Raw genomic sequence first — 18,984 nt, 5'->3', positions numbered from 1 at the left:
ACCACGGGAGGTGGCAAAGGCTCAACATTAAGCACTGCATCAAACTCAACATTAAGCATCTTACCTTCCCACCAGGCTCACCTCAGGCGAACAGGTTGCGCAGCACTGCTTGGCCGACCCTGGACTCCTCCCTGGAATCCCGATCGACGCAGTAGAACTTTGTGAAGGTGTGCGTCGACCTCCACGTAGCAGCCCTGCATATGTCCAGCAGGGGCACACCAGAAAGGAACGCCGTGGTAGCTGCGATCGCTCTGGTGGAATGGGCTCTCGGACGGCCAGGCAGCGGTCGGTTTGCCAACCGATGACAGTACATGATACAGCCGGAGAGCCATCTGGAAATGGAAGCCTTCGAGAGAGCCTTCCCCTGATTGACAGGTCCAAAGTTCACAAAGAGTTGTGACGTCTTCCGAAAACACTTCGTGCGGTCCACGTAGAACTTCAGCGCTCTAGCCACATCCAGCGAGTGCAAAGTTCTCTCAGCCACCGACGAAGGCGACGGGAAGAATACAGGCAACACCAAGGGTTCGTTGAGGTGGAAGTCCGACGGTACCTTGGGCATGAAGGAGGGGTGCGTCCTGAGCACTCCCCTCGTGTCGTGAAAAGTCAAGTACGGGGCCTTGCAGGAAAGGGCCTGGATCTCTCCCACCCGTCGTGCGGAGGTGATGGCCACAAGAAACGCTGTTTTCCACGACAGAAACTTCAATGGGGCCGAGTGCAGAGGCTCGAACGGAGGTCCCATGAGCTTGGTCAGCACCACGTTGAGCTCCCACGCCGGGGCCGGAGCCTTCACCGGCGGGAACGATCTGAACAGTCCCTTCATGAACTCTTTCACCAGACAATGAGACCACAAGGACGTCCGCCCCGTGGTTCTGGTGTATCGGGAGATCGCAGCAAGATGAATCTTGATGGACGCGTGTGCCAGTCCAGCTTTGGCCAGCGTCAGCAGGTACGGCAGTACTTGGGGAGTCGTAATCCGTAGAGGGTTAATCTTCTGTGCGTGGCACCAGACTGAGAACCTCTTCCATTTGTGTCCGTAGCATTTAAGAGTCGAGGACGCCCTGGCCTTTGCAAGAACCTCTCTGCAGTCGGCCGGTATGTCGTATCCTCCAAACTCTAGCGCTGCAGGAGCCAGGCCTGCAAGTTCAGCGATTTCGGGTCGTGGTGGAGGATGGCGCCTCCTTCCCTGGAGAGCAGATCCGCGTCCACTGGCAGCATGATTGGCGGGGACGCTGACAAGTCCAGAAGGTCCGGGAACCATATCTGCCTCGGCCACGCAGGTGCGACGAGGATCATCCTGCACCGTGACCTCTTGAGCTGGTTGACGAGCCGGATTAGCAGTGGCAAAGGAGGGAACGCGTAGAGGAACAGGCCCTCCCAGAGGAACGAGAAAGCATCGCCCATGCTCCTCGCCTGGGGAAACCTGCTGGCGAACCTCCGGCACTTGGAGTTCGTCGCCGTCGCGAACAGGTCGATCTGGGGTGTGCCCCACCGTCGGAAGAGGCGATCCACTAGTTCCTGCCGTAGTTCCCACTCGTGGCACGAGCGCAGCTCCCTGCTGAGTGAGTCGGCGATGGTGTTTTTTATCCCTGCCAGATGAAACGGCACCAGAAACATCCCTTGGGCGACTGCCCAATGCCACAGGTCCTGCGCCTCCTTGGACAGTGCTGGGGACCTGGTTCCGCCCGGTTTCCTGATGTAAAACATGGTGGTGGTGTTGTCGGTGAAGATCCTCACCACCTTGCCCTTGAGGGACGGAAGGAAGGACCTGAGGGCCCAAAACACTGCACGGAGCTCCAGGACGTTGATATGTAAGGATTTCTCCGTCGGGAGCCAAAGGCCTCTTGCGTGCAGATTTTCGGTGTGCGCTCCCCACCCTTCCAGGGAGGCATCCGTGGTCACTGTCTCCTGGTGGGCTGGGGTCTGAAAGTCCATGCCCGCCGTCAGATGCGCGCGGGGGCCCCACCACCGGATCGCTCGTCGGAAACTCTTGTCGAGTGTGATCCTTTCCTCGAAGCTGCCCGTCGTTTGGATCCAGCGCGCGTCCAGGAACTCCTGCAACGGGCGCATCCGGAGCCTGCACATGGGAATGAGGTAGATGCAGGAAGACATCATTCCGAGGAGGGACTTGATGGACCTCACCTTGGCCGCGTCGGCCACCAACATCCGCTGCACCTTGCCCAGGATGGTCCTGGTCCTCTCCTCCGACGGGGAGGCCAGAAGGGACACTGTGTTGAGCCTCGCTCCCAGAAACAGAGCGTCTTGCGCGGGTACCAGGTGGGATTTGGCGTAGTTCACGGAGAATCCCAGGTCCGTGAGAAGTTTGACGGTCCTTGCCGTGTGAACCACGGCGAGCTCCCTTGTCTTGGCTCGGATGAGCCAGTCGTCCAGGTAGGGGTAGACGTGGATCCCTTCGCGGCGCAGCTGCGCCGCCACCGGTGCAAGGCACTTGGTGAACACGCTGGGTGCCGACCGTAGTCCGAAGGGGAGGGCTTTGAACTGGTAATGACGCCCTTGGACCACAAACTTGAGGAATTTTCGGTGCCCCTTCAGGATGGGAATATGGAAGTAGGCATCCTCCAAATCCAACGACGACAGGAAGTCTCCTTCCTCCAGCTGTCCCAGGACGTGCTGGAGGGTGACCATCCGGAACTTTTGCGCCTTGATGAACTTGCTCAGACGTCGCAGGTCCAGGATGGGGCGCCATCCCCCAGTCTTCTTCACGAGGAAGTATCTCGAGTAAACTCCGGAGCCCCGAAGCCTCTTTGGGACGAGTTCGATGGCGCCCTTCCTGAGCATCGCCTTCACCTCCAGGAGAAGTTGAGGGACGTGAAGTTTTTTCCTGGCCACGGGGGGGACGCGCGGACACTTTCTTTGAAACTTGAGCGCGTGGCCCCGGGCCAAGGCGTCCAGCACCCAACGGTCGGTGGAGATGGACTCCCACACGCTGACTAAGCTCGCCAGCCGGCCTCCCACCGGGGTGCTTCGGTGGGGGCCCGGCCCCACGGCCGGTTCAATCCTGCTTCGACGAGGCTTTGCCGCCTTGTCCTTGGCGACGAAGGCGGGGGTCCGCCAGACTTGCCTCGTCCTCTGTAGGCCTCCTGAGACGACGAGCGGGCCGCTTGACGGTAGGAGGAGAAACCGCCGCCGGAACCTTTGGAGGCGCCCTTGCCTCCGCTGCTCCGAAAGGGCGTCCGTCGTCGTTGCAGAACTCCAAGGGCCCGGGCCGTCTCGGTGTCCGCTTTAATGGCCTGAAGGGAATCGTTCACTGTTTTCCCAAACAGGTTGTTCCCATCGAAGGGCATGTCCAGGACTCTGGTCTGAACGTCTTGACGGAAGTCCGTAGCCTTGAGCCATCCACGCCGCCTAAGGCAAACGCCGTTGCCCAACTGGCGGAACCCAGTGTCGGCGATGTCCGTCGCAACGGTAATGGCGTGGTCCGAAGCCACCTCACCTTCCTGCAGGATCTCCAGGGCCTCTGCCCTCTTGTCGTCCGGCAAGAAGTCCAGCAGGGGAGCCAGTTTGTACCAGAGCTCCCTGTCGTATCGGGCCACGATAGCCAAGGCGTTGGCAGCTTTAATCGTCGTCGCTGCAGACGAGATGACTCTGCGTCCCATAGCGTCCAATTTCTTTCCCTTGCCGTCCGGTGGGGAAGTCGATGTGGAGGCCGCACCCCCCCCCCCCGCTTTTTTCCTGGCCGCCGCGGAGACGACGGAGTCCAGGGTAGGCTGCGCCCGGAGGCACAGGGGGGGCCGTGTCCAGGACCCGGTACTTTTTCTCGTACCGGTCTCTTCTAGCTGGCGTCGTGGAAGGGTTCTTGAGGAGGGTGAGACCCTCATCCCAAATGTCGTCCAATAGAGGCACCGCGAGGACCGTCTTCCTCTTGGCCTCGCGCCGCTGATAAAGGAAACCTTCCTTCTTCTCCTCAGGGCAGAGTTGGAAAAGCTCGGATGCCCTGGCGATCATTGAGTGGAACGATCCAATCTCGTCGGGCGGAGAAGCCCTGATGGGAGGCGACGACGGTACATCCTCATCGTATACCTCGTCGTCCGTACCCGTCGCTGCCGTGTCAGTCCCCGTATCATCCCCTCGGGTGGACGGGGAGGAGGGCTGGAAGGGGCGCGACGGCTGAAAAGGAGGAGGAGGGTGGATCCTTCTTTTCTTGGTAGGGGGAACCCCAGAAGGTCCCGGTTCTGGGTCCCCCGACGAGAGAGGTTCCGTCGGCAACGGTAGTCTCGTCCTTATCTCTGAGCATAAGGACTGTATAGCCAACAAAATGGCCGCCGAGCTGTCTCGCGGCGCTGGCAGAGGAGAATCCGACGGGCGATCAGGGGCCCCGTCGGTACCCTCGACGATGTCGTCGTCACCTGTGTCGGGATCCATCCCAACGGGCCGGTCTTCTTCCACGCCGAGGCCGTGGCTTAAGACTTCGACCAGCTCCTCCTCCGAGGTTGAGGCCGAATCTACGACGACGCCCTGCCCCCCCTTTTTCTTCCCCACGGGGGATTTCACGGGGGTCCTATCGATGGGCACAAAAGAGGACTCCCTCCGAGGTGGCAGGGAGACTCTGAGCCCCGAGGTCGCCACCACTGGCGTAGCCTCCACAGGCTGAGCCAGGGCCGCCGCGACAGACTCGATAGAGGGCTTGGCCGGATGGATTAAGGCCTTCACCACCTTAGGTGCGCTCACCGCTTTATCCTTGAGGGGGGGGGGGGGGACAGTGCCTCGCTCCCCCTCTGCCTTCGAGCTCGACCGGGGCCTCTCTAGGAGCCTCGCCGGGTGCTCGGCCTTCCTCTTACCCGACCCAGAGCGTTGGCTCGTGGTTGATGGTGCCGGGGAGGGTGCGCCCAGCCTGGCGCCCGTAGAGCCTGACCGTTCGGCGCTCCCGGTGCCAGCGGACTCGCGGTGCTTGGCCTTATGTTGGACCCCCGTCGCCGGGGCGTCCTCAAAGGTCTTAGAAGACCGCTCGGATTTCTTCCTCTTCTTTTCGCCGGACGGGCTCTTCCCTTCCAGCCAGTTGGCGAGACGTTGATTGCGGTCCTTCATGGTCCGCTCCGACATGTTGCCGCGAAACGCACGGTCCTTCTCCACGTGCGTCTTGTCCTCATGTAGGCAGTAAAGACAAAAAGAGTGTTCGTCCTCCTTGAAGACGTTCTGCAGCTGGCATCCAGGGCAGACCCTGAACAGCTTTCCGGGCATCGAGCTTCCCTTCTCCTGGGCCATGACCGGGCCTGAGAAACTTCTGGAGTCCTCCAAAAGCGTAGCTCGACGAAATCTTCACCCTTGAGGGGCGCAGACGAATCCGACACGGGTCCCCGTTGATCGGATGGAGAGTCGGTGGAGCTTGAGGCTCTTTTGACTGAAAAAACGAAGTTTTTGAGAAAAAAACGTGAAAAAATAGCACTAACGCTCGAGAGCAATAGCACGAGGATCTCAACACAAGAACGTGCGGTAAAAATCTGAAGATGGCTGCCAGAGGCGGTGCTTAGGTAGAGGGCAGACATTGGCTGTGGTCAGTATGACGCAGAGACCAGTGATTGGTTGTTACTACGAAAGTCAGATCAGAAACAAAACTGATACTGGTTTTTTCTTTACCGAGGATTCCCAGCCTGACGACGGGGAATATTCATGAGCATGTGAATCCATGCCAGACCGCATGCTGGAGAAACATAGTGTGTTTCAAAGCGCTTCAAGGCAAGGGAGGGGACAAGGGAAACACAATGACATTCTTACAGGCCATGAACAGTAAGGATGTGAAATTAACTATCGTACTCAGCCTGACAACATTTCAGATAGTGCAAGAGCGAAGACATAGATAAGGAAGTGAGGGGGAGAGTGGGAAGGAAATGGAAACTGACAGGCGAGTACCGTACTAGGCCTGATGACATTTCTGGTAGAGCTGGAGAAAAACAAAAGGTGAGGGAGAGGGGTGCAGAAAGGGCGAGTGGGGACAAAACAAGCGACTATCGTACTAGGCCTGATGACATTTCAGATAGTGATTGAGGGGGAAAACAAACAAGGGGAGGGGGCAGCAGACCGGCTAGGTTGCTATCATACTAGGTCGAGGGACAATTCTGATAGAGTAAGTGCATAGAAGAAAGTAAGGGGAGGAGATAGGAAAGGGGAGAAAGGGAGAGGAGGAGAGAACAGAGTAAGCAGTCAAAAAGAGTGGACGCAAGAGGGGAGAGCGAAAACAGATTGCAGAAGTCAATAGTAACACAATGTTGCAAGCCAGGATACAAGATGAAGCTAGGAACAGCATGATTCAGGGCACCATTAGTACAAGATACAAAGTAAGTTCAGCATGTGAGTTGAGAGAGGGTGACGCACTGTGAATCAATTAAGTCCATAAAAGTCAAATCCAGCATTGGTCACAAGACGGTGATGGTGAAACCAGAATGTATCAGGACAGACTCCTGCAGAAGTAGGCTGGGGGAGGGGTGTAAGGGGAGCAGGGTAGAAGAATGAAGCAAAACAGGTAACACCTGTGTGCGTGAAGGGGGGGCAAACAGAACATCAAAGGGGGTGGGAATGGACTGTGGGGACAGAGGGAGTAAACACATGTTGGTGCATGCTTACCTGCTGTCTGAGCAGGGGTTTTGGCCCTGGGGCCTCTTGGTCCGAACAGGAATTTGCCTTTTCTTTGTCTGCCCTTCGCTTCGGACGCCCGGGCAAACCACGTCCTTGATCTAAGAGTTAAGAGCAGGAAAGAGGAGGCAGGGCTAAGAAGGTGGGAGGGGCTTAGGCCAGGTGACCTAGAAGCACTCGCACAGGCTCCCCATCTGCAAAGGAAAAGAGGCTGGAGGGCTCCTTAAGTATGGAAAAGAGCGGTAACCAGGAAGGCACCAGGTAGGCAGGGCTTGCTAAGTGGGGAAAAAGAGCGGCAACAAGGAAGGCACCAGGTGGGTGGGGCTTAGGCCATGTGACCTAGATCCACTTGCACCTGCTCCCCATTGAGATCCCAACCCAGAGGAGGTTTGGAATTTGGGGGGGGGGGAGGGTATAGCCTCTTTTCCCCTTCCATGAATGCCTTGATGACAGGGACTTTCCACCAGGACACCTTGTTCTCTAAAGTGGTGCAAGCTGACAGGGCCGCCAGAAGCACTTTTATGGAATTTAACACTAGGCCGGGTTCTATTAAGTAAAGCATGTAGTGTAGAATGTTAGCTGGAGAACATTCTATTGGGTATAGTGATTGTGATGTGCATCATATCACAAATCTCTTCCCACTTATTAAAATAGCAGTACTTTGTGTTGGGTTTTCGTACCTCTTTAAGGATACCCATACACCTCTGTGGAAGATTTAAGTGGCCAAACTGACTTCAGGAACCAAGCTGCCAAGTTTATAGACTGTGGTTGTGGGTGGAGGGATGCCCCCTTGTGTTGGGTCAGCATGTTTTATGGGCACAAGAGCTTAATTGGGTCGCACATCAGCAGTTTGAGCAGGTGTGGAAACCAAGGCTATCTTGCCCACATAGGGGCAACCAGGATCAGAATTACTTGTTCCTGATGCATCTTGTGCACTTTCTTGCTGAGGAGCGGTGTCAGTGTGGGAGGGGGGGGATTGGGGGTTGCTGGGGGGTCCAAGCATAAGCAAATTTCCTTAACCAGTTCATCCACAGTGTGTTCCCCTTGGACCCTGGTTGGGGAAACGTGGACGCAAAGTCTAGGAATTGTGCTATTAGTCTAGTTGGGGGTGACCCCATAGTGAGAATATTAAGTCCAGAATATCTGTCAAGTTGCCACGTGTTCATCCTGTAGAGGGTGTCTGCCAGTGAATTGAGTTCCCATGGAACATGTTGCGATGTTAGGAACATGTTTTGCTTGAGTCCCTACTTCCATATTTTTTGGGATAGCTTGGACAGACTTAGCCTCCTTGCTTGTTTAGATAGAACATGGCCGTGGTGCTGTCTGTGAGGATCTGCACTGTTACACTCTTGAGATGTTGCTGAAAGGCTTGAAATGCCTTGAGGAATGCCAAAAGTTCTAGAAAGTTTATATTGTCTTTGGGCAGTAGCGCGTGTTCACTGGTCCGTGTGGTGGAGGAAGTGGGCACCCCATCCGGCAAGTGAGGCATCTGTAATTAGGATCGCTTGTGCTGGTGGAGCGCAAAAAGGTTTTCCTTTTAACAGGTTGTTCTTGGACCACCAGCGAACCAGGGTTAGCGATTCAACCACTATATCGTCCGACTGTCTGCTTGCCCGAGAACACCGGTTCGCTAACCATTCCTACATTGGACGCATGTGCAGGCACGCGTGTGAAACCAAGTGAATGCATGAGGCCATCATCCCGAGCAAGCGCATTGCTTTGCATACAGTTATCTGGTGACCGACCTTGTAGTGAGGTACTTGCAACAGCATATTTTGTACTCGCTCTTTTGTGGGGAAAGCCAGCTCCTCTTGTGTTTAGGATAGCCCGTAGGAATTGTTTTATTAGGCTGGGGACTAAACTGATTTTTTTCTCGTTGATGGGAGAAACCCAGACTGAAGAGGAGGTTTATCGTCTTTTGCGTGTTTAATTTGCACATTTTAGGAGATTCCCCAGTGATCAGCCAGTCGCCCAGATAAGGGTATACTGGGATGGACTTTCTGCGCAGGTGTGCTGCCACTACTGCAAGCACCTTTGTGAATACTCTTGCTGCTGTAGCGATGCCAAATGGGAGTTCTTCGATCTGGTAGTGTACTCCTGCCATCTTGAAACGCAGGTATTTTCTGTGCGCAGGGTGCACTGAAATATGAAAGTATACATCTTTCATATCCAATGTTGCCATATAATCTCCTCATTTTACGAGTGGAATCACCTCGTGGTCATACAACACATTTGGGGTTTAAGATATGTGTTTGCAGAGTGCAGTTCTAGTACTGGGCACATGGGTAAGGTGTTTCTTTGGCAAAAGGAAGTACGTTGAATAAATACCCTGGTTTACCTCGTTTGCCGGGACAATATCTATGGCGTCCTTTTTCAGCAGCAGCTTTATTTCCTCCAGCAGTATGCTTTGTTCTTCTGCTTTCATTTTCTTCTGTCTTGGCAGGCCGCAGGGTAGTTTTTGTAGCAACTCGATACAATACCCTCTTGCCTCAGTGGACAACTCCCACTTGTCCGGCGTTATCCCCACCCATGTGTGGGTGAAGTGTGAAATTTGGCCTCCTACTAGAGTGGCATGGGAGGGGACCTGAAACGGTGTGTCATTGTTTTGCAGGGATTGAGCCTCTCCCAGATGAGTTCTGCCCCTTTTATTTCCTCTTTGAAAATTGGACGAGGAATCTTGGCCTTTAAACTGGCCCCAAGATGAGGACTGTCCGCCCTGGGTGTAGCCTGAGGCACGCTGGGCAGCCTGGCCCCGAAATCTCCTAGAGTTTGGGGGGCACCATTGGGAATAGGGTTTGTTTGTCAACAGTCCAAGGGATTGAAGAGCGTTGTATTCCTCCTTGGCACTCTTAAGGGAGTCTTCTACAGCCTTCCCAAATAACACATTTGGCTCCACTGGCATGTTGAAGAGGGTTACCCGAGTTTCTAGCTTAAACCCAGACTGTCTGAGCCAGGCGTGGCGCTTGATGAGCGTTACCTCTTCTATGATGCGTCCTGCATTATCTGCTGCATCAAGGTTATTCTTTAGGATGCAGTTTGAGATCTGCTTGCCTTCTGAGATGGTCTTCAGTAATTGAGCTTTTAGTGGTTCTGGGACGGCTTCAATTTGGTGTTCCAAGTCATCCCATTTGTGGCAGCAGTAACTAGCTAACAGCGTAGTGTTAGCGATTCTGGTCTGGTATGCTGCAGAGGAGGCGACATGTCTCCCGAAAGTATATATCTTTTTGCTTTCCTTGTCTAGCGGCCGACACCAGGGGAGTGCCTGCCCTTTTTCTGGTGGTGGTGACCACTAGGGAATCTAGTTTAAGTTGACCCCTAATATACAGGGAGTCAGTGGGCACAGGTCTGAATAGTTTTCTATTCTGGGGTTGACCACCTAGACTAGGCGCCAGTAGGGATGGCTGGATGCATATTAGGACAGACTGCAGGAGCGGTATAAACTGTGTGGCAGACTTAGCCCCCTGTAATATCTTCCACAAAGTCCTTGTCGACCTGTGCCTCCTGAGTGTCAATATTAAAATGTTGTGCCGCCTTTAGTAGCAGTTCATTGTACTGAAGCTGATTATCAACAGGCAAATCTGCTACCAGCTGGTCCTGGTGGTCTGGTGACTGGATCACGTAAATGTCGTCATAAACATTGGTCTTGGCTATAGAGGTCCCCATGAGACCCTGGGTCTCCTTGGTGGTCATCAAACAAGTCCTGAAAGGGGTCTAGGTATGTCGAGGCCGGAGTGCCTAGAGCAGAGGTGCTAGGCTGTGGCTCAAGACTAGACTTCCTGGCAGGGGGCTTCTGTGCTGATGCCCATGGATGTGAGGCATCTTTAAGAATTGCCAATTGGTCAGGGTGTCTGTCCATGAAGTCTATGAAACTAGAAATTCTCCTTATAATTTTATTGAACTGTTTAGGTATATATTCGCATGAGGGATGGAAGACTGACATGGCAGGGGTGGTCTCGGAGGGAGTTACATCCTTGTGGTGCATGGCCCCTGATAGAGAGTCTAAGGGGGTGGGAAAGACTGCCTTTTGGGGTTGAGGGCATTGAAACATTTTCATTTTTCTGCGACATCACTAAGTAGCGAAGCACTGACATGTTTCTTGATTAGTTCCTGCATTTTCTGCCTTTTCTTGGGGGATGCCGAAATGCCCTCGCCGCCTGTTTTTCGGCGTGCGAAAGGAGGGCCTTTCTATGTGCCGTGTCCAAATAGACTTCCGCTTTCACTTTCGGAAAACTGTCATGAGGCGAAAAAGTACACAACGGCGCAGAGGACAGTAAAGTACCTGAGGCTGTATCCCTGGACACCGCATTGGCCTTGAAGCTCAACGGTACCATCGAGAGTCTGCTGTGCGGTATGTCTTTAGTGTGCTTGTGCTCGTGTGTGCCCTGGCCGACAAGTGTGGTCTCTATCACAGAGCCGTTGGCCTGCTTCTTGGAGTCGGGGGTCCACACATGGGGTTTCCGATGGACCTCGCTTGCCTTTGGTGTCACTCATAACCCTGATACTGCCCTCGCTGAAGTCTTCAGTCACGTCTATGGAGGCCTCGTCCTGCATGGCTTGAGCGGGCCAGCATTTGTTCTGCCGATACTTAAAGGTCTTTAGCAGAAAAAAGTGTACAGGATTTACAATCTTTTTCGGGGTGATCCCTCTGGGAAAGAATGATTGCACACTTGGTGCATGTGCTTCCATGGAAATTTTCCGTGGGAGGAGGGGAAAAATGTAAAAGGGGGTTTGTCCATTATATTTTAAAAGGGCAGATTGGCGAGAAAAGAGGAAAGTGGATAATAGAATAAGCATTCCCTAAAGAGGTCCGTATGAAGAACCCCCCCCCCCTCTCCCTACTGTAATGGGCCAAAGCCCGAAGAGGCCCGTGAAGGCCACGTCTGGTCGTCGATCAGTCGGTCGTTGACAATGAGGGCGTTCGCCGAGAGCCACCGAGCAGTCAGGTGGTCGTGCAGTAAAGCGAACAATAAACAAAAGAAAGAAAGTCTATAATTGCAACTTTAGCTAATTAAAGACATCAGTCTGGTAGAGAACTCTGCATTTGTGACAGACTTCGATGGCAGGAAAAAACAATCTGAGGGCCCTCGACGCATGAAGGACTATGGGTATACTTATGGGAATGGGACTTATACTAAGAGGTGGTGACTTGTATGCCAAGGGATAGTTTTATGAAATCTTACCCCAAGTGTATCTCAGGAAAACGTCCCTAACATACAGTGACTGCTGTGTTGGCATCTGGGATACTGTAAAGATTAATAATTCCATGTGTCTTAATGTCTCGTCCCGTCTCAATGTCTCTATCTGTAATGAGCCCATAACCAGATAGGGGAACTATATTAGGGTAAAGCAGTTGGTAGTGTCTTATGACAATACACGGTTTTAAACATACACTATACTTACTGTTGGATATACATAAAGCACTTCTTAAACTAATATACAGGATAACTAAAAGCTAAATATATTCAACTTAATGATGAATAAGAGGGTATATTTTCCAGTATACCAGTGCAGTGTTTTCTTTGATTAACTCTTTGGGATATCTGTACCTCTGTATCAGCCTACCCCCCCCAGCCACCACCCCCCAAACCAAACACTGGAGTTAAACCCGACTGCTCTGCCACACTACATATCGTAGATGCATTTGGCCTCCCTTTTGGGGTGGGTGCACAGCCACACCTTAAGGTTAGATGGTTGTACAGGCCTCACCAGATGGTTGTTAAAAAAACTCCCGAATAGCCGGCTAAACAAACAGTTAATCCAAAAGGACCAGAAGAATCCCGACCTTAAACAACCACTGCTACAGTTGGCTGTTTTTGGATATGAACTATGCTGTGGAGCCCAAAGATCTCTATTTAGGCAGCTGACTCTAATGCATCGCTACCAACGTGAATTGCAAAAGTCCACTTGTATTGTGGCCACATATCACACGTGGAGAGCAGCGAGCAGTGGGAAGACATAACAACCAAAGACCCCTGTAGTTAAGTTAGTGGACACAGAACAAAACGACCGGCAGAGAACAGATGAGGTGATTAGCCGCTACGGAGAGCGGTGAGAAAACTTCCTGGATTGGTTCCTCACCTAATGAGCCCCTTGTGAATTAAAACAGGAGGTGCAAGCCTGACATCATTCAACTACACAAAGGCGACCAGAACAGCCTGGTCCATAAGTCGGAGAGGTTAGACACATATGGTCTTTCAGAAAGGAAACTGTAGAAGACTGTTGAGAATCTGGTTTGAGATACTACGAGTGAGGTTCCACCTGTGGTTTTTCGAAGCAATTTGATCCACCCTACTAGATCAAAAGGGACGTTATTGTTCCTGTTTTTGTCCTGAAGATTGTTGGTGTACATAGTGGACTCACTAAAGTCTATAAGATACAACCTGAAACATGTGTCGACCTACTGCTTGATTAGGGACAAGCAGTTATTCAAACCTAAGATTGCATTAAGAGGATTTAAATTGTGCATTGTATATGACATTGTCAGAACGTGACCTAAAAGTTTAGGTTGTAGAGTATAATTGTGTGACTGACTGTATGATAAAGTGAAATGAATGGAATGTAGGGATGAATGGTTTTGTGGATCTTAAACAAGTGCAAATTGTATTTTATGTTCCAAATAATTTTTACACCGTTTTGGTGATACTTTATAAAAAATAAAAAACTTTTGAAGTTAATGTACTGAATCATTTGTCAATATTTATAAAGAGATAAATGAATATGTTGTCATCCTCCATCTAAGAGTTCCATTTTGTTTTGCGTCAGATATTTAGCCCATTGGACCCTAGATCTTTGGGCAATCCCCTTTATTATTGAAGTTAAGTTAGTGGAGACTGAACACTTCCAGCAAATGATATAGGATTTTCTCTGGGTTACACTGTATATAAAATGTTCACCTTTAAATACTTTAAAGTATTTAGCTTTACATCGAAGGGGACATTCCATTTATTCAAAATGGTTACTGTTAGTTTGCATCAGTCTGCTATGCTCCCTTTCTGAGAACAGGACCTACATTCGGCAACCAATGCTATCAAGAGTTAAGCTGAGGTATGCTTATGATCTAGCCTACCCTAGAAGCATGCACAGGTCCTAAAATACGGATGTGGGAGAAACTCCTGACATCCCACTGACAACCGACTGTAACCTTATTTTATCCCATGCACTACCCATGCCAATAATTGTTCAGAAACGTATCTGTACCTCTTTCACTATCTATGACTATTATGGCCGACGACTAATCTTGCTGAAACCAAGCCTTCTTGTAACCAGCGTCCAAATGCCCCCGGGTTTGGCGCGCTTTATAAATGGCAAAATAAATAAATCCCTGGGAACATTTTGTCAAAATAAAAAAGGAAAACAAAGTGTGATTTCACAAGTAATGAAAAGCCCACTGTCAGCCCAAATATGGTGAAGATAAAGCATTCTAAAATAAAGAGAAAGGTTAAGTGCATTATTACACAGCCCTGGGTTATACTGTACAGCTGTTGTCTGAAGGCTGTTTTGCCACTGCTGCTGGTAAGGGGTATTTGCTAACCCATCGCTGCTATAGGATACACTCAGTCACACTAGGACCTTTTGTTAAATTTAAGCCAAATCTAGTTTACAGCCAGATGGACCTCTCACTTGCCAACAGAGAAGATATTTTAACTTTGGCGGTAGCTGATCATACCTCAAAGGTATTAATTTCTCACTCACCTTGGCCTTGGCAGGAAGGGTCTTTATTTCCTGAATCAGAAAACTGTCTGGCTTCACCATCACAACAAGCGGAATTCCTGTAGTCTGCTGAACGCAGCAAACCAGGCCAGGGTGGTTCATCACCTCAGACCACTGGCAAAGTGCAGGTGAGGTTTTGCTTCCTCCATTAGAACTGAGGCAGACCGAAAGAAAGAATAGTCAGACAGGAAGATGTTATTTGCAATGCTAGTTCTCCATTAAGGGCATCTTTAATATATTTAAAAAACATTAGAATCTCTTTGCCAGTCGGCGGAATTCTGTCTTGGAACTAACCTTAAAGGAGAGAAACAATAACTCTGCCAAGCACAGTTCATGACATTCACTTTATGCTTATTGATGTGAAAAATACAAAATGTACCTGTACAGTCCATTTGTGCTTTTTGAGTTGGCACTCAAACAAAACTAGAAGTGTGCAGAACTAATCTGGGATAGAACTGGGGTTTGTCTTAGTTATTTTTGTTTCTCATCTGTAAGAACACTGTGGGTATTTACCTGCTTTTAAAAAATATGCTTTTAGCAACCTTCCCATCATTGATATCAATCATTGATATCAATGGAACACCCCCTCTAATCTACTGTCTTGAATCTTAACCTGTTTTAGGAGGTAGTAAAGCCTTTCAGCTTCACTTACCTTGCTCAATTAATTTATTATGTATAGGCGCTGGTGAACCGATAATGTTATCAGTGAATGGGCATTGCGTCCACTATCATGATTTCCTATGTAACCTAAAATTGGGGAGTGCTTCCAAAGTACTATGTATCCTTAGTTTAGTTTATTATGTATAGAGCGCACCTAACCCTGAGGGATCTGGGTGCTTGAGCATAGAGAAAATAGTTACAGTCAAAGATGCAGTATATTAAACAGTTACAGATGCAGTAAAATAAGTAGTTGTTAGGACCAGGTTACATGTGGTCCGTAAAATTGCTACAGTTGCAAATGCAGAATATTAAATAGTTGTTAGGACCAGGTTACATGCGGACCTGGTGATAATGGCAGTGATCTTCAAAGCAGGGGAAGAGACAGACAAGTTACAGTTCTGAATAAATAGTGATCAGTATGATTACCGCCTGGAGCGGAATAGCCACGAAGACCAAGAGTATACCTTAGGCGGAAGTAATAGTGAATACTGTGGAAGTTAACAATACAAAATAAACAAAGAGGTCATTGCACAGATGTAGGCCCGGATAAACTCGGTGCAGGTGATGCCACTAGGGTAGTTAGGCGACGAGCCATTCTTTTACTTTAGATGTGAAGGACCAAAAAAAGGGTTCAGCTCTAATAGCTGTTGGTAGGGAGTTCCAGCATTTGGCTGCAAGCACAGGGAAACTCGACCCCCCCTGCCGTTTTCAGTTTAAACTTGGGTATGTTGAGGTAGTGCAGGTAGGTAGATCTGGCGGGTCTGGTGCCTTGAGAATTTGTCTGACATATATTGGGGGGGATGTTTTGGCCAGGCATTTGTGTCTAATGAAGAGTGTGCGAAGTTGAATTCTGTCACGTGCTGGTAGCCAGTGAGTCACATCTGGTGGATGAGATATGGCGCGAGCGTGGTATGTTCAAGGCGCAGCACAAGGCGTTGTTTTGAAGAAATTGTAATCTATTCAGATTGTACTCAGAGGAGCCTAGGAAAAGGGTGTTACAATAGTCCAATTTGGACAGGATCAAAGCCCTAGCTTGTGTGAGACAGCTATTTGAGGACAGAAAAGGTTTGCAGGCGTTGTTTCCCCCTTTGTTTTCTGTGACATTGTTTTTTTCCTTTTTCCTTTACAATGTGCCTAAGACAGGCTGGTGGCAATGAAACAGGTTTTACTTAATTTTCCAGTGAACTACTGTGCACCATCTCTTTTTAATCTGCGCTGTCATTTTGGGTACCATTCATTAAAAATGGCCATGCCATGTCATTTAACTCCTGTCCTTTGGCCATCTTGCTTTTCAGCCGTCTTTCTGCCCGCTCAGGTCAGGAAACAGTATGGGGGTCATTGCGAGTTGGGCGGTACGGGTTAAATACAGCAGTATTACCACATACTGCAACATCACTAAGAGTTGGGCAGAAAGTTGGAGGACTCCCCTCCAGCTATGAGTTGGAGATAAATCCCAACTTTCTGCCCATCTTTGGTGGCATTACTGCCACGGAATTACTGCGCCCATTATTCTGCAGAAAATGCCCCATTGAGTCCTATGGACTAAAAGAAAATGGGGACTTACACAGCCACCGCCACTTGTAATCCAGTGGTAATACCGGCAGACCAAGTGGTGGTAATGGTAATTCTGTTGGGCAGTATTATGGCAGATTTACCACCAGAATACCACAAAACTCTTAATGACCCCCCTATATCAGGTAACGCACTTCCTGAGATCTGGGTTGGATTTGCAGGCTAATGCCTTTGTGTGCGTGAACATGTCAGGCTGGATTTTGGACTCAGTAGTCCCAATACACATCCCCACCAGGACAAGTCTGTTGCTGCTGTTTGAATGGTGATGATAGTTGGCATTTGTGAGTTGCGGGAATCCTCAGCCGAGTTTGGGATATGAAGACGCGTCCAGCAGCCGTTCTGATGGATGCCCATTAGAGCAATACATCTGCACAAGAGCATGAGCTGAAGACTCAGAAGACTGCTGCTACGGGCAAGCAACACTGCCAAAGCCATCTCTCTGTTGCCCTTCCTGCGACCAGAGAAGATCCTCGTTAGTACTTCAACCCTTGGACTGGTTGGACGAACCAGCCCTGCACCCTGAAAAAAAAAAGCCAGCCGTCAAAGTGTCCCCGGACCATCCGGTGGGCTGCCCCATCCACTAACAAGGCCTCTCTGCTGCACCAGTCACTGTTCCGAGCTGAAGTTTAGGACTCTGTAGGTCATGTACTTGTGGCATGAGATTATAGCTGCTGCTCTTTTGGATGAATAGGGGCTTTCCTGGACCTGCCATGAATTGCATCTGACCACTAACTGGGGTTACTTTGTTGCTGCCCGGCAACTTCTACATTAGGGAGGTCTTCACATCATGTGACCCACTGTGGCAGCTCTCCTGGGGAGTCTTGCCCGCCCAGTTGCAAGTCTTTTGGTTGTAGCCGTCTCAGAACCTTGCATAGCTGAACCCAATCCCAACAGCATTATATAATGTTATTGTTAACTATACTTGCAAAGCGCATCATGGTGCTAAAAGAGGGGCTGGTGGAAAACAGTTGAGTTTTAAAGTGGCAGAAAAGTAAATTTTGTCTAAGGCACAGGAGGGAGCGGGAAGTTTGTTCCAGAGTACTGCAGCAGCAACAGAAAAGGTGAGGCTGCCAATCCTAGTCTGATGAAACCTGGGGACTCAGAACAGAGCACTCTGGGCAAAACAACTTCTGCAAAGAATGCACCTGAGACCTCTGGACCTCCATCGACGTAACCAATGGCAGAAGTAAAAGTCCCCAGCAACTGAATGCCTCAGGAATGGTTACTCAGAATAATCGGTAAGGGGTACGAATATACATTTTTTCATGCGCCTCCTCCTGTTATAGGGATCATATATTCACCGTAGTGACTAACGTACTCTTAGTCCATAGTCCCCTTTCCTCCATACTGTATGGGCAATTATAACCGAATGTTGCCCCAGGGTGGAGAGGAGACCCCTCCTTAAGCAAATGGTTCCTGAGAACCGCCTTTCCGAAAGCCGCATCCGATCTAGAGCCGACATCCAAACAGTAATGCTTGCAGAAAGCTGAGGGAGAGGCCCAAGTGGCCGCCCTGCTTACGACTTGCCAAGGGACATGGCGCTGAAATGCGATGGCCGTTGCCTTGGCCCCGACTGCGCGGGCATGCATGTTGGCTGGGAGCGGCTTGTGCTGGCCCTCATATGCGTTCATGATAGCACAGACCATCCAGCAGGATATGGAGGCCTGATAGCCTGGCCTCGAGCCTCCGAAAGTGACAGAGCGTCTGACTTGCGGAAGCCCTTGGACCCGTCCAAGTAGAATTTTAGGGCACGCCTGACATCCAGGAAGTGCAGTACTCTCTGTGCTTCATCCTTGGGATCGGGAAAGAACATAGGGAGGACTATTTCATCGTTCAAGTGAAATGCAGATTGTGAAAGGTGGCATATGGTTCAGAGATGACAAGCGCCTGGATCTCGCTGACTCTGCAAGCCGAGGCAAGACTGACTAGTAAGGCCATCTTGATGGTGATCAGACTAATGTCCACGGACACCATTGGCTCGAATGGTTTGTGCGCCAGGGCACCCAAGACTATGTTAAGGTCCCACACACGGCGCAGTCTCTTGACGGGCGGGTAGAGCCTAGCAAGACCAGTCAGATGTTTCTTGACTGTAGGGTTGGAAGAGGAAAAGATGCCTTCCTCCGAGTTCCTGTATGCCCCGATGGCTGCAAGGTATGTGCGGCAGGTGTCCACCTGTACGCCCGAATGAGCGAGGTGCGCCGAAAAGGAGAGCACGTCGTCCAAACTGCAGGCCGAAGAGTCGATTCCCTTGGAGTCTGCCCAGTGGCAGAATCTGGTCCATTTGCTTTTGTACTGGGCCCTGGTGGCCTTGCCCCTGGCGCCCTGTATGATCTTCAGATTGGCCTCTGAAAGGCTAAGGTGCTGAAGCGTTACCTGCTCAGGTACCACGCTGTGAGGGTTAGTTTCCCTGGTGCGGGGTGGATGATTCTGCCCCCCTGCTGTGCCAGATGATGTGCC

General features: G+C 50.6%; 1 protein-coding gene across 6 annotated transcripts in view; it reads right to left on the bottom strand.

The window, feature by feature from the left end:
• The window catches only part of UBR4 (ubiquitin protein ligase E3 component n-recognin 4), a 2,945,062-nt gene that overhangs the window by 1,665,314 nt on the left and 1,260,764 nt on the right, over positions 1-18,984 (bottom strand). For all 6 annotated transcript variants that reach the window (XM_069611069.1, XM_069611071.1, XM_069611072.1 and 3 more), the window contains exon 45: positions 14,278-14,449. In XM_069611069.1, the coding sequence (XP_069467170.1) occupies positions 14,278-14,449 (172 nt within the window). The remainder of the gene's footprint in view (positions 1-14,277; positions 14,450-18,984) is intronic.

This window comes from Ambystoma mexicanum, chromosome 8 (genome assembly GCF_040938575.1).
Source record: "Ambystoma mexicanum isolate Mex_15411 chromosome 8, UKY_AmexF1_1, whole genome shotgun sequence".
NCBI lineage: Eukaryota > Metazoa > Chordata > Amphibia > Caudata > Ambystomatidae > Ambystoma > Ambystoma mexicanum.
Note: the sequence above shows the minus strand (reverse complement) of the source record. Positions and strands in the feature narration are given on the sequence as shown.